Source organism: Papilio machaon, chromosome 25, assembly GCF_912999745.1.
Source record: "Papilio machaon chromosome 25, ilPapMach1.1, whole genome shotgun sequence".
Lineage (NCBI taxonomy): Eukaryota > Metazoa > Arthropoda > Insecta > Lepidoptera > Papilionidae > Papilio > Papilio machaon.
This window is the reverse complement of record NC_060010.1, coordinates 5,573,127-5,589,672: the sequence shown is the minus strand read 5'-3', so window position 1 is coordinate 5,589,672 and position 16,546 is coordinate 5,573,127. Positions and strand designations below refer to the sequence as shown.

Sequence of the window (16,546 nt, the reverse complement as noted above, 5' to 3'; positions counted from 1 at the left end):
ACTAATTTTGACGAAGGCAATTGTCATAAATTTTCGTACTATTCCCACTGAAAGAAGTGTTCGACAACTTCTTACTTTTATTTATAAAAAAAAAACTTTTTCACTTTTCCAAATGTTCACATTTTCCAAATTTATCACAGCATACCTAATTAGTACTTAGATAACATTAAACCCCTCTTCTGTGTATTTTAAAACGGTGTTCCAAAAGGCACGCCGTCAGACCAACTTTCCAATATATATATTACATTACGACGGTATAACAAAAAAAAAAAAAAAAACTAAAAATCCACAAATTAATTTCACCAATCATTCAAATCGAATCAAAATAAAAACACAGTCGCACATGAAAAAAGCATTTGACATTAAAATATCTCAACTCGCACAACTTATAACAAAATCATGTCTCAATCAATCACAGAGTTTTCAAATTCCATATATATCAGTCGTAATTCCAGTTGTTCAAGTTGAAATATATATTAATATTAGTAATAGTTAAAAGGGTCCACTAATATATGACAAACTACGACCATAGAAAAATATGTATAGCCACATCAAAAAGATTACACGGTACAAGTTTAAACGACTACCTACCAATAAAACATACACGACTACAACAGTGAAGATATCAATAGACACGTGTAAATCAGCTCTGAACCGATTCAAAACTTCAGCTCATATAAACTTGAACCGTTGAGCTGTGACTCAACAACTGGCAGATAAAAGCTCATCGTGATGTACATCCTTTGTACACAAGGCAACCGTAGAAACCAATATCGCGTTGCGTGAGATCCGTACACAAAACGTTGAATCGTCGACGCGAGTTGCCTATACGACTAGTACAGGCATAGTGACTTTATGTCAACTATATCCTGTAGCCATCTTGAAAATTGCTACGACTTTTCTCGCGACGATCTAGATCAGGGATCCCCAAACTATTTTGTACAAGTGACCCCCTTTTCCAAAATGAACCGTTACCACAGACGGGAGGTCTGTGGTAACTGGCAAAACTGGTGGTAATGGCCAAATTACCTATTTTTAAGATCTATTATTGTTATTATTAATATTTTTCATTCTGACTTAGGTCAATAGAAAAAGGCAGAGTAAGAATTAGGAATGATTTAAGTTCAATATCGACCCCAGGGGGTCGATATCGACCCATTTGGGGAACCCTGATCTAGACAAACAGGTCTTTGGTGATGACAGCTAGAAATGTAAGACGCATAGCGACTTAAATCGCCGAATATCGAAGTCTTACGTTGTCTTGTGTACAAAGTGCCTAAGTGTGAGATCTGAGCCGTAAGTTGCCTTGATACGCAAATCAATAACTCTATGCAGGTACAAATTGAACTGAGCTGAGAATCGGTTCACTAATCTGCTTCACACATGTGAACAGTGAGGTGATCTGCAGGTCATATATTTCAGTTGAATTACCCATGTCTATTCAAAGACCAACAATCACCCAACATTTGGACAGATGGAGGATCAGGGCATTCTACACACTAAGAACCTTTCAGTCTCGAAGATTTGGTAAAAAAAATCAATAAGAAATCTAATAGTTTTATTTTAATTATAAATTAAGTTACCAATAGTTATCCAAAAATAAATATCATAAATTCTTTAGTACGAGAGATAAAAATAATTTGCGTTGTTGATATAAAAGTAAGAGATAAAATTAGAAAGATGACAGAGTTTCCTAAAGGCGGGGAACATAGACTTATATCTGATGAAACTAATAACATTTACACAACATTCACTTGAATATATCGTTTTGTTAATAGTCTGGAGAAAGTTATTTTAACTTTAAAAAAAAGAAACTTTTCAAAAATAAGCTTTTATTATGTTTTTGTTTGTGAAACAATTCTTCAAAACGATTCAAAAGAGTTGTGTTATTTCATTGCAAAGTTCCTATCAATTATATCAGAGTATTTAACGTTTTCAATGGCACAGAATTTTACTACGTATAAATCGCTGTAGCATTGAATGTGTTAACTTTATGTTAATACTGGATTATTTAACAGAATTCAAATAGAAATCAAGACTCAAATCTCAAAGCTAAAAAGGTCGATATTCAAAAGAGGACATAAAACTGTGTAAATCCAGCTTATATTCCTCAAAATTTCCTTAACATCGTCAACATTAAATTGCAAAATCCCGAATAGCCCTTTCTTTAAATAAATACAAGACTATTAATAAAACGATAGTACATGTTTAAACTACAATTTATCACTAAACTAACGACGAGACACGACCGCTAATATATAGCCAGGTATAGTGCTATCCAAACTTAATGGCTGCTCGGAGACAATCGAATTTATTTTCTATATCTTGGCAGCCCTAGGTCATGAGCGTTGCGCAGTGCTTTCCCCTCGCACCACTAACACTACCCCACACACCTAACATTGTGTTGCGCAAAGAGTCACGCGAAGTTAGTAACCGTCAAAGGAACTGAAAAAGGACTATACCTTTGTCAAAATATTACGCTAACTATTCAATTAGGTTGAAAATTTCTCACAGCACATGTGTGCTAAATTATATTTTTTACAGTGACAGTTCAGTGCGCGAGATATTAATCCAAAATGAGAAGCGAATTCGTTGTACTACATTTTAGGTATCTGGGGATTGTTAAAGACACAAAGGCGGGACATCACTACGCACTTTCCTACACCTTCATTAGACTGGTACATACCAGTACATGCACTCCAAGCTAACCACGAGCGGTCATAAAGTTTGAATATTGTTATACTTTTGTAAGTATATCGGCAAGCAATACGCACAAAACTAAACACATGTGTTGAGTTTCCACTGTCAAAACACTTACAAAAACATGCCTCTCAATATTGTTGAAGAAATCAAGGTAACATTGTACAAGTGTCATACAAACAGATGGTTTTGAATGAACCATAGAGCAATAAATATAGACACGTCCAATTAAATTGATAATATGTTTTTGCAATTGCGTTGTTTATTTTAACATATGTTTGTTTAATTCCGAATAATTTTACATTATTCAAGCTTTCGTTATTAATGATTTGTATCGTTATTCCTGTTACGTGCGTCTTTTATAATTTGTATTAATTTCAATTTCTGAGCGTCTTCACTCTCCATAAACGTGGTGAGCATCTGTGAAAGCCATTTTATAACTATTGTAAAAAATTTAATTTAATTAATTTTCTATTAACAGTAAGGATTAAGACAGGCAGCAATCGAAAATAGAAAATTAAAAATTGAATACTTTTTAAAACGTACTAACTTTATATCCCTTCCATCTCTTAGAAAAAGTCTAGCAATCTACTCTAATTCTAATTTTTGATACATTCTAGATCAGGGATCCTCAAACTATTTTGGACAAGTGACCCCCTATTCAAAGATGAACTATTACCACAGACCCCCCAATGGCCAAATTACCTACTTTTAAGTGTAATTATTATTATTCATTCAGACTTAGGTGAATAGAAGAAGACAGAGTGAGAATTAATAATGCTTTAAATTCAATATCGACCCCCTGGGGGGACCACTTTGGGAATCCCTGTTTTAGAACAACGAAAATTCAAAAGAAATAACAGAAGACAGAGAACAAAGCAGAAACTGCACTAAATATTAATAAAATTATCACAGTAGTGAGATTGTGCGGTGATCTAGTTATGTATGTATATACTCACATCCAAGCTGAACTCAGCCGCGATCGCGTTTGCTGTGGCCGGTCTCTCGGCCAGCGCCAGCAATGTCGGCAGCAGCGCGTGGCTGTGCAGCCGAGACACCAGCCAGTTGGCGGGCAATGTACACAAAGTGCGGATCACGCTCCAACCCTCGCAGATCGTGTCCTGAGTACCACAAATATATACTGTATTCATAAACATCGCCATAGGGGTAGGCAGGGACAGTTGCCTTCCCCGCCCCCCCCCCCCCCCCGCTAATTCCTAGAGTATTGAAAAATCTTACTAATGTTATAAATGCGAAAATTTATAAATATATATATATATATATATATATATATATAACTAGCTGTCGCCCGCGACTCCGTCCGCGCGCAGTTAAAAAATGGGGGGGGGGTTATGAAAAATAGATGTTGGCCGATTCTCAGACCTACTCAATCATCATCTCCCTGACCTTATCCCACTTACGTAGGGTCGGCACACAAGGTTTTATGAACCTTAAAGTTTTGGCTTAAGTTTTTACGGCCGGCCGCCTGCCTGTCGCCAACCCTACTTGGGAGACCTACTCAATATGCTCACAAAATTTCATGAGAATCGGTCAAGCCGTTTCGGAGGAGTTTAACCACAAACACCGCGATACGAGAATTTTATATATTAGATATAATAGATGGATGTTTGTTTGAAGGTATTTCCGGAACGGATCTTGATGAAATTCGTCACAGATGTAGAACATAGTCTAAAAGAACACATAGGCTACATATTAATTCTGCACGGACGGAGTCGTGGGCGATAACTAGTTGAAAAATAAATAAATTATGTGAAAAGTCAGATAAAATTGAACGTAAAATAACCTACAAAATATAAAGAAACAAATTTATTTTCGTTGTACCGTCTTAAGAGGTTCCCACGTGCGCAGCTGTGCTGTGTCTAAGGAAATGTTTTAGGGCCTACAACTTGTTTGACCATTACTATGAATAATTTATAATGTTTCCACTTCTTAATCAATTACTACAAGGTAACAGATGCGCCCGTAATATAAAACGGTAATAACGCCATGTTTCTGAATTTTTAAAATGTAAAAATTAGTTTTAAAATTGCATTAAGACTTTTTAGAAGAAGAAGAAGACTTTTTAGATTCATCAAGTAAAATTAACAACAATAAAAAACTTATTCAAATAATAAATTTGAAGCTGTAATAAATGTCGTTTGAAAAATTCTTATCGCACTATTATTATAAAATTATAAATAGACGATTTATAGCTTCGATTTAATTCAATTGCAATAACAAAGCAATCTTACCAATATTATAAATGCGGATGTTTGGAAAGATAGATGTTTGTTGCAACGTATCTCCAGAACTACTCAACGGATCTCGCTGAAATTTGGTACAGATGTAGAACATAGTATGTAAGAACACATAGGCTACTCATCATCATCATCTCCCTGGCCTATTCCGACTCAAGTGAGGTCTTCACACAAGGTTTTATAAACCTTTATGGCCCGCTACGAATTATTTTTTAAGTTCCGAGCAAACAGAGTCGCGGGTGACGAATAGTTTCCTCATAATTAAGAAACATTTTCACACGCATGATCACATTTAGTACACTTTACGCTAAGGAATAACAAACAAGACATAAATACATGTAACGCAGGTGTCGCCCGCATGAGAACCGACCCTAACTGCGGATGTCCAACGGAAATTAGACTTTTTTTTAAACAGTTTAGGTGACCGGTGTCCCATGCGAATGTTTCAATAGAAAAAAATGTATCTACATATTGCAGACTAGCAACTGCCCTCGAATTCGTCTACGCGGAATTAGAAAAAAAACCTAGTATAAATATGACAGTCTACTATGACAGTCGGGTATAATGTAGCTTCCCAATAGTGAAAGAATTTTTCGAATTGCGTCAGAGGTTTCAAAATCTATTTAATGCGAACACACCAACAATCACATTTTTTCCTTTATAACATCATTATAGATAAAATATAAAATACAATAAACGTCACTTTCCATTGCTAAAAAAAGAGCCCAAACTTAAAAAAAAGCATAGACAACAATGTTTTTATACAGGAGTATCAGTAATAGAACCGTGAAGTAACAACTTGATCTATTATTTCAGAGACATCGTCTTTTATAACAAGTGAAACATCCAGCATAGAAATATTCAAGTTCAAGTTCAAGTGAATTCAATATAAATAAGTACTGACCTGTAATTGAGGATTATTGACTACCACAAAGCCGACGAGCACGATCAGATCCAGCACCATTGTCTCTGAGAGCGACTGGTCCAAGCGCTGACCTGTACCACGTAACATAAAGTATTTTACACGACGCTAGAAGTTACACTACATTCAGAGTTAAGAATCATTAGAGTTGTCTTTCAGTGTTGTAAAATTTACACAACAGTCCTTTAGTAAATATTAAAGTGTAAATCAATTCGAAATACCGCTAAAGATTGACTTCCAAAGAAGTTTTGCAGAGCTGGATATTACGAGAACACCGCTCAGTGTTATAACAAAATGCTAACTGTCAAGGTGTTATATATAAAAATTGTGACGTGAAGAATATTAGAAACAAAAATTGATTAATTCTTGGTTAGAAAGGGGGTGAGGTTGGGAGCGAAAGGAGGAGGGAGACCTATTGGAGGGGATTGAATACCTCTTCTATTATTCTGCGCTCGCGGCGCCTCCTTGTCGCTGGGCGCGTGCTGAGACAGCAGCCGGGCGACGGCAGCGCGGAACTCTAGCGGCCAACCACCTTCTCCGAATGCTTCCTACATACAAACACAAATATGATTAATATTATAAATGCGAATGTTTGGATGTATGGATGTTCGTTAGAAGGTATTAGTACCCGAGAAGAACTAATTGTTTCTTTACCGATTTCAAACCAAAAAAGAAGATTTTTACTAAAGCAAAGCTACTGAAATCAGAACAACAAGGAAAATCAGAGATAATGTCAGTCACACACGAATGGCAAGAGTCAAAACAATCAGGGCAGTACAGATCGCGTGAGAGCACGCCGTATTGAATACACAACGAGATTTGTGAGCGGACCCTCGCGGTAAACCGACCATCAAGTTACGTGCACCGCTGTACTACCACATTTCACTAATGGCTTCAGATTCAACGACGATGCACACTGGGGTTGATAGACTACTAGATAAAGACTATTAAGAGTACAGGCAAAGGACAAGAATTCATTTGTAAATTATATTTAACTAGCTTTTACCCGCGACTCCGTCCGCGCGGAATAAAAAAATAGAAAACGGGGTAAAAATTTTCCTATGTCCGTTTCCTAGTTCTAAGCTACCTCCCCATCAATTTTCAACTAAATCAGTTCGACCGATCTTGAGTTATAAATAATGTAACTAACACGACTTTCTTTTATATACATGTAGATGAAAGGTGAAAAGTATTTGAATAAATATTTTACAAAAACCAACCATAAACCTACCATATAAAAAATATATAGTGTTTCAGTTCAGTTAGGGTTCAGTTTTAAGCTTAAACATATGACCTCACGCTAATATTAGACATTGAATGAAAAAAAAATATGGAAATATGATCATGGGTAACTTCCGAAATGCTATCTTAATAAATATTAACAAAGTAACCAGGCACAGTTTTGGTGATACAAATTTAAGGGTAAAACACTCTAATATAACCACGTTAACGTCCATAACATCAATCACTGGCAGTCAAAGGGTTAAAAGGTGTTTAACTAAACATAATCTAACAGTATTTTGGAGTATATTTTTGGAGCTACCCACATAAATAATCATAGAGGTAGGCAGAGACTAAGTTTTACACTTTAACACGTAAAGTCGCTTGTTCTCCAAAACAAGCATAAACTCACAAGCTTATTATCAAGCCTTATGCATAAAAACAAAATAGACCGTACATTACACATCAATCATGGTGCAACCGCATAACCCTGGGGTATGGGTAGGCGCATCTGCGGTCTCAGCTAATAAACTTATAATTGTGTTTATTATCTATTACTAGGGCTGCAAACACGGGCCCCATGGGTCCGCCATTATTCATGCCATAAACCCGAATACAGACATCAAAGTATATCCAGGGAGAAACCTCTTGGGGTTTTGTAAAGTTACGCTGTTTTGTGTTCTATTGTTTTGTTTTGTTTGTTATTATAGTTAAGAATATTCTCTTTTAAGTTATTAAGTACTAGCTGACGCCCGCGAAATGTCCACGCGGAATAGAACAAAAAAACATAATTAATAGCCTATGAGTTCTTCCACATCTATGCTTTTCGGATATACCTTCAAACAAACATCCATTCCTCCATCTATACATTCGCATTAATAACATTAGTAAGAATGAAAAATATGATTAAAAAGCTCTGCCGTAATATAGCTTCTAAGCTACAATAAAAACTATAAACAAATATTTTTTCATGAGCGTAAACCACAAATAAACGAAACTTCTTGTGGGTAAGAGATATAAATTTTTAAAGAAGGCAATCACAAACTTCAGTAACAATGAAATTCCACCGGCGTAACACATTTATTGTTACTCTCTGTTTTGTCTAAGATAATTAAAGGGACAATAATATATAGGTACTAATACAAGCCTTTCGACAGTCGAAAGTGAGATTATCAAAGCTACGTTTCTATTGCAGTTGGAATTTACACTGTTATAATAATTGTAAATGATCTCTCAAGCAGAGGGTGGCTCCAAACACGTGTCTCCGCATTTCTCTGGCAGATAACTAGTTATTTGCAGGCGGCTGTCGGCTCTATTTGCACAGTATTACTCTGTGTTTGTCAGTACGTTTGCCAACTCTTGCGCAGTTTACTCTGACGTTCGAGTGTCTGGGGATATCTTGCGTTCGACCCTCTATTTGTACTTTAATGTTTGTGTAGAAATTTTACGCGCATTGCAAGTTTTGCTTTTTAAATTGATTATTGTTTATTTGGGTTTAATTTCACGGTCGCGTGACTTCATTTTGAAGCATCTATATTTCGAACCAACACTGCATATATACAATTTTAGTTCTACAATAAACAGTCATCATAGTGACTAGTTCTTTAATACTTTCAATGCCACTAAGTATTCCATGTTATACTAAACTCGTACGGTTATTCGGTAGCGGGTAACGTGTTAACATATTTAAACAGTCACGAATGAGGTGGTCAGAATATGAATTGATAGTTTTACTACATCCCTAGACACTGGATCTTAAAAGACATACTACCGAACACAGAATCTTCATACCTAGTTACTAAAACCATCTCTCAGTCTTAGTGGAGATTTTTCATACTACACCAAGGGACTTTAACTCCGGATGAATAACACTGAAGTGTAACAATTAAGCATTTTCATAGAGCTTGTATTATTATGTGATATTATTGAGTGTAGCATATTGTTACCAAAATGCTTGCATTAGAACATCCTATCTAACATTATCTAATCAATAACTTGGACGAGTAGTATAAATGTGCAGACCGTATCCAAAACGTACAGAAGCCCGGCGATGTCAGTCCGACAGCCGGGTAAACAGACCTCGTAATATATTTGCGGAGAGAGCAAACACTGTGTGCGGTGGTAGTGGTGGGACATGTTTGCGGTAATCTATCGATACTTTTCGGAGAAATATTCTTTAGTAAACTAACAAAGCTTATCTTAGGTACCTTTTTAAATTAATCTACATATTGTTAGAGACAAAAATCAACACTGTGGCGGTGTATCGGCGCAGCACTAGACATGTCAAATATCTAACAGACTGTTGAGGGTAGTCTCACAAAAGGTTTTATAAGGAAGCGTGCGCTGCTGCTCGAGGCAGTCTCTCTCCATCCGTCATTGCGGAACGTCTGACATTCTTGTTACATTTTTGTTTACTTACGTTCGGTTTGAATTTATACTATTGCGAGGATTATTTAGAAGTAGAGTTAAATTCACTATTTCGCTGTTAGTTTATTTCTTTTAAAATACTTTTTCATCAAATATCTAACATCAGAAGTGGGATAGGATCCGCGTGATTCTATCCACTTTGCTCACTCTGTGTTTGTGTTTGTATTTTTGTGAAAATAAAGGCTAAGAGAAAAATGTCAGAACGTTACCGTGATAATCGTTGTAGTCGCAGTAAGTTGAGTCGACATCAGAATCATACCAGTGTTCGCGAATCAAGGACACATGATCGATAAAAGAAAATCAAAGATTGCCTATGGGGCGTATGATTGGTAATAATAATAAAACTTTTATTTCAGACACATGATCGATAAAAGAAAATCAAAGATTGCCTATGGGGCGTATGTTTAGCCTCCGGGCGTATATGTTGCCTCCGGGCGTATGTTTAGCCTCCGGGCGTATATGTTGCCTCCGGGCGTATGTTTAGCCTCCGGGCGTATATGTTGCCTCCGGGCGTATATGTTGCCTCCGGGCGTATGTTTAGCCTCCGGGCGTATGTTTAGCCTCCGGGCGTATATGTTGCCTCCGGGCGTATGTTTAGCCTCCGGGCGTATATGTTGCCTCCGGGCGTATATGTTGCCTCCGGGCGTATGTTTTGCCTATGGGGCGTATGATTAATAAAACTTTTATTTCAGACACATGATTGATAAAAGAAAATCAAAGATTGCCTCCGGGCGTATGTTTAGCCTCCGGGCGTATATGTTGCCTCCGGGCGTATGTTTAGCCTCCGGGCGTATATGTTGCCTCCGGGCGTATGTTTAGCCTCCGGGCGTATATGTTGCCTCCGGGCGTATGTTTAGCCTCCGGGCGTGTATGTTGCCTCCGGGCGAATGTTTAGCCTCCGGGCGTATGTTTTGCCTACGGGGCGTATGTTTAATAACAATTATTATTAGTTTTATTTCAGATACATGGTTGATACAAAATGTGCTATAAGTTGTGCCTACGGGGCTATATGTTTGCCTACGGGGCTGTGTTTTGCCTACGGGGCTATATGTTTTGCCTACGGGGCTAAGTTGTGCCTACAGGGCTATATGTTTTGCCTACGGGGCTGATTTGCTTTTAGGTCCTTTTTCTTGGAGGTGTTCTGGCTCTTCATGGCGCTTGGGACAGCGTGTAAAACGATGCAGCAAGGATCAATACTCCTTCGAGGACGAAGGAAATGCAGGATGGCCGAACTGTTAGAGACAAAAATCAACACTGTGGCGGTGTATCGGCGCAGCACTAGACATGTCAAATATCTAACAGACTGTTGAGGGTAGTCTCACAAAAGGTTTTATAAGGAAGCGTGCGCTGCTGCTCGAGGCAGTCTCTCTCCATCCGTCATTGCGGAACGTCTGACATTCTTGTTACATTTTTGTTTACTTACGTTCGGTTTGAATTTATACTATTGCGAGGATTATTTAGAAGTAGAGTTAAATTCACTATTTCGCTGTTAGTTTATTTCTTTTAAAATACTTTTTCATCAAATATCTAACAATATAAAAATTATTTTTTATTATCGTTTGTTAATTATTATCACAGAAACGAATAAATGTTTTGTAAACAATATTATCAGGTCCATTAAAAATAAAAAAATGAGATGGCGATATTTGGACACAAAGACAGAAGCAGGAATGTCTCTTTTTTGTATTAAATAACATGAATTCTTTTAGATATTTCAGGACATATTAAGACTAAAAACTATAAACTTGCTTACACAGTAGTAGACTGTGGTAAGCTAAAGCATCAAGTATAAACTCCATTTATCGACAAGAAATTATCGATACTTCCTGAAACGCGTCCATCACTAATTCGGGCTGTAATAAATTGACTATAGTCTACGGTGGCGATTTAAAACTGGAAGTAGCTTTGTCAGTACCGTGTCCTGACCGACGAACTTCAAACGGGCAAATGATCGGACCAAATGTTGGTACAAGATTAAAAAAGTAAAGTGAATATAGAGGGGACAAGTTAATTTTGGTTATTGACTTATTAGCTAGCTATAAAACAGCTGCTGCTATTTCCCATAGCTTCACAAGAGCTTCATAAAAAGGAAAAGCATCGAGGGAATTAAAAAAAAGATAGCATTTAACATTAGAGAGAGATTTTCTTCTTCCACATGACTTACATTCAAGACAAACATGTTGGTGACAACTGTCAAAAGAAATTCTATAGAAAATTGTTGAATTCAAAATGTCCATACAAACTTTATTTGTAGTTACGATTCTCGGCGTCTGTCTGTTTGTCTAGTTTGTAAGCGAATAAATATTGATTTACCTCAGACATCGGACACTGGCGCCCTTTGTGCACCTATGTAAGAGAAACCTGGAGAGCCTGGTACAGGGTAATGTACAATCAGACATATCAACTCCAAAAAAAGAGTATAAAAAACGAGCCAGTCAGTTTAGTAAAGTAAAAATGCAATTGCTGATTAGCACCTCCTGTCAATGTCAAAAAAGAATGACAAGGACCGACTATTTTCTGACAGATCTACACTGAATAGCAGCGTATCCAGGCGAAACATGTTGCTAGTTTAAAAAAATTCAATTCATTTAAAAACTGTTGATTTCCATCCAAACATTCCCATATTGATAGTAGTTTAAAATATTTCTCGACAAGTACCAGTGGCCAGACAAAGCGCCCTCACTATACACAATGCTAACATCATTACGAGGCCAGTAGCGACAGACAAACATCTCTGGAGACGACATTATATGATACATCACTAATGAAGAAATGTATGTGGTAATTTTTTAAATTTCTATCAGTGGGCCTAGTCTAGAGTATTTGTGACAAACGCCTTTGTATCGTCATAGTGATCAATTATGTCCAAAATTACTATGAGATTTATGGTATAATTTAGGATGCACAAATTTTAATATTTGATTTGTGACAAATATTCGTACTAGGCCCTCTGATCTGCATGGATTCATGTTATTTTCTACTACTACCGCACTCAAAGTAAACTCTCAAAAAACTTAATAATAAATTAATGACTATGATTGTGTGAATTTGTTATTAGTTGATTTTTGATTTGTTTAAATTATGAAGGTGCATTTAACTTCACTTATACCATCGGCCATTATTAACAAATATGAATGATAAAATGTTCGATTAATTACAATCAAAATTCTTTTACATCCATCTTTAAAAAAATATCACAACACCAAAATTAATGTATCAAGTCCATTCCTGTTACGGATGCTGTCATTCGTCTCCATGTTTACCCCGCACAAACAGGGCGCAATGATACTCCAGTTAATTAAGAGGGCGGAGCAAACAGAGAGATGCGCCTCGAATATACTATGAAATGGTACCAGGGAAAATTGTACACATACGCGAATGAAGAAGAAGATAGCATAAAGAAGTATACGTACTTGCATGATGAATGAACCAAAGAGGTAGAGATTTTAAAGGACATAGTTCTGTTACTAGTTTTTTGTTATTAAAACCAATTAAAAAGCATGTAAGCCTCAAAAATTTCATTACCAAATATAGTATAACAAGACATATCTATTTCTAGCAGTTATTTGAAGTGTTAGTTATAGTAGTATCTGATGTAATCAACTCAACTGGATCTATATTTGTAGCGTAGTTCTAATAGTTACGTCTCCGACACTCACCTGTACAATAGTATAATCCAGCTCGGCGATGGCTCTCAGCAGGTGTGCAGTCCTCGCAGCACGCACAAAAATACTACAATGCCCTAGATCTGCACCCTCCGCGAACAGCATGCAGAATTCTGCGCGGGAGCCGCACAAGCCCGTACCTAACGCCTGACGGAGGGATTGCTTCGCCATCGCGCGCTCGCATCCCTAAAGACAAAGATATTGTGAACCCTAACAACCTCTTCAGCTGATTCAAATAGTAGCCAACTAACTCTTGGTATTGCTTGTAGTGGTTATAATTTTTAATTTGCCACTAAAGGACAGTCATTTGAAGAACCTGAGTAGGATTAAATAGTTTTTGGTATAATAGCCTCTATCTTTTTCACCCTTACGTAAGGTAGGTTCACATTTACTCGCAAAGACTTTAATAACTCAAGTGAAATCATTACTTAATACTTACAATGTCGGTGACAGAAGGTTGGCAGAGATCAGCACAGATGGTAAGTAATGTCTGCACGCTCTGTCGCGCCTCGCCGGCCACCTCGGCGCGGGCGAAACACCCGCTCATGCATAAGTAACTGTAACAACACATATCATAAGCTGTTGCTTTAAACTTCGCCAGCGTGTAATTAAAAATAACCTAAGTTACTCCTGAATACAAAAGCTACTTTCCATAAAAAGTCTCGTCAAAATCGGTCCACGCATTTAGAAGTTTATCCGTAACAAATAAAAACTTGCGAACTGACAGACGAAAATTAAAAATGGTTTTGCGTTAGTAACAACGCAAATATTTTACGTTAATACTATCCTTTTCTTTTTAGATTGCTATAAAGTGTATCGTTGTAAAGTTAACGAGTTAAAATTTAAAACTGGCCGGCGGTGGTCGACAAATCCGAATGGAAAACAAACAACAACAAAAGCTTGTTATTTCTATATTACCGCGACTGGGGATGAGAGGGGACTTGGCATCAACAATATTTTTATATCTAAGTGGACATTAAAGTTTTAAAATTGTAACCGTAAGATGACACTATGGGTAAATATACTTGTGTTCTTTAAAGACATTCACCGTAATGAACAACATCGCGGACACCACGACCTGAACAGTAATCCATTGATTTATTATAATTAGCTCAAGTTGAAGTACATTACCTACATTTTATTAGGTACTAAATCCGCATAGATTTCCACGTCAGCATCTTTGCAGATGCTCCCATCCCCCTCGCAACCTCTGCCGCCCTCTCTACAGCAGATCCAATTACGACTAGTATAAATATTTGATAGTATACTTCGGCGTACACAGAGCAATGAAACTATAGAGACTACACGATAAGGTAATTGAATTTATTGTACTATTTCTTTCTTCAATGTGTGTGAATTAAGAGTAAAATGCAAACTGGATTATTATCGTCAGTCGAAAATAAGTTCTCTGGCGTCCAAAAAAAATCACGTTATTTTCCGGAAAAATACCAGCTTTTTCGCGTTACCCATTTTTTTAAGCAATTTATTCTTTATATTTCTGCATTCCACCATTATCAGAACAAGTCCAAACATGTCTTAAATATTAAAATATATTCAACATAAAACAACCTAACCTGTGGAAAATACTCTATGTTTATTTATAAAGCGGAATTATTACAAAAATCCAGCCATAGCTAACGTTTTCCTTCAAAGTCTGTTCTTGGGTAAAGATTTAAAATTTAATTAAAACAAAATTCGAACATCAATAATCTGCATCCTTATTAATATACTAAATACTAACTGACACCCGCGACACTGTCTGTGCGGAATTAAAATAAAACGTAGTAGTCTATGTGTTCTTCCAGACTATGTTCTACATCTGTGCCAAATCTATATATATAAAAGAAAGTCGTGTTAGTTACACTATTTATAACTCAAGAACGGCTGAATCGATTTGACTGAAAATTGGTGGGCAGGTAGCTTAGAACCAGGAAACGGACATAGGATAATTTTTACCCCGTTTTCTATTTTTTATTCCGCGCGGACGGAGTCGCGGGTAAAAGCTAGTTTTATATAATGATAGTAAGATTACTAATCTGTACTCCTGTAATAATGCAGCTATCGCTGGATAACTATATAACATCAACATAGGTGGGCACAGTTAATCAAAAAGTTAACTTCGTTAATCGTTAATTCGTTAAATAAAAATTTAACTTCGTTAATCGTTAAAGCGTTTAATTTAAGAAAATTTAACGCAAGTTAAAGTTAACAGTTAAAGTTAATTTTGGTTTATATTACGAATATAGGGCGCAAGCGGGAAATGGCCATACGAATAATCTCCGAATCATATGGACTGATTTTGTCAAGACTTTCTATAGAACTTAGGCTATTTTTTTACTGCGCTTACGAAATCTCGGGCGAGCGCTAATCCTATCTATAGTTTAGTTATATAATATACTCAAATAAAATTTTGACGATTGGGGTGATGTACTACTGCCTGTACGATATTAATGACATAGCATGCACTAGTTACACACACTTATATACTTCACTGACAATGATGGACACTTGACCTTTTCAGTCATTTTTTTATCGACCATCCAACTTCACGGAATTAGAGAGCTAACTAAATTTAGACAACACAAGTTTTCTATTAAACAGTGAGACATACTCGTATTATGGTAATATTCAAAAGAATATCAATCTCAAATCTCAAACAAAATGCAGTAAGAAGGGACATAAACGTAAGTATGTTTAATACATCTCAAATATAAAATGTCACCTATTTACTTCGGCCGACACCGACTGCGAAATAACAATAATTATACAATATAGACATGTTACAAGAAAGAAGAGAACTTTCTTTAGAGTTTAGAGGGTTTTCATGACATTATTTTGTTACTTTTCAGTGCTTTTTGTTTGAGATTGTTTTTTATGTTATTGTAAAGGTCACTTGTGCCGACGACATTTCATATATTAATTTTAGTATAACACAATTTAACATTATTTCACTAACATAATTATTTTATCTTTTTCCTCATTCTTTCTCGTTTTATCGTATACTTTTTTTTTGTAAACAAACAAATTATCTTCGCTATTGTCTTTGCGCAGCGCACGTGCATCCCCGACCATTAGAAGGGTTGGGGCCATAAATCCATCGAGTTCGTTATCGCATTCTGTGTGCGGGCTGTCCACTTAATCCTTTGTTCATATTTAAAATGCAAAATTATTTTTCGTTGACTATGAAGAAGCCCCAAAAAAAACAAACGACGGTAATAAACACCTAAATCCCTTTTGTTTTTGAGGAACGTTTATTGCGTGCACATTTCGTCTTTCGTGTTTTTAAATTTATTTTTCATTGTTTGTTTCTTATCTACGCAATGACAAAAAAATCCTATTTGTACGCTTTTTCA

The 16,546-nt window shown here is 36.4% G+C and overlaps 1 protein-coding gene across 1 annotated transcript in view; it reads right to left on the bottom strand.

The window, feature by feature from the left end:
• Nucleotides 1-1,649: 1,649 nt before the first annotated feature.
• LOC106721717 (S phase cyclin A-associated protein in the endoplasmic reticulum) overlaps nt 1,650-16,546 on the bottom strand; it is a 53,410-nt gene continuing 38,513 nt past the window's right edge. The window contains exons 17-22 of the mRNA XM_045684145.1: nt 13,633-13,750; nt 13,188-13,379; nt 6,314-6,428; nt 5,863-5,954; nt 3,660-3,821; nt 1,650-3,120 (exon numbers count right to left, since the gene is read on the bottom strand). Coding sequence (XP_045540101.1) covers nt 3,022-3,120; nt 3,660-3,821; nt 5,863-5,954; nt 6,314-6,428; nt 13,188-13,379; nt 13,633-13,750 — 778 coding nt within the window. The 3' untranslated portion in view covers nt 1,650-3,021. The remainder of the gene's footprint in view (nt 3,121-3,659; nt 3,822-5,862; nt 5,955-6,313; nt 6,429-13,187; nt 13,380-13,632; nt 13,751-16,546) is intronic.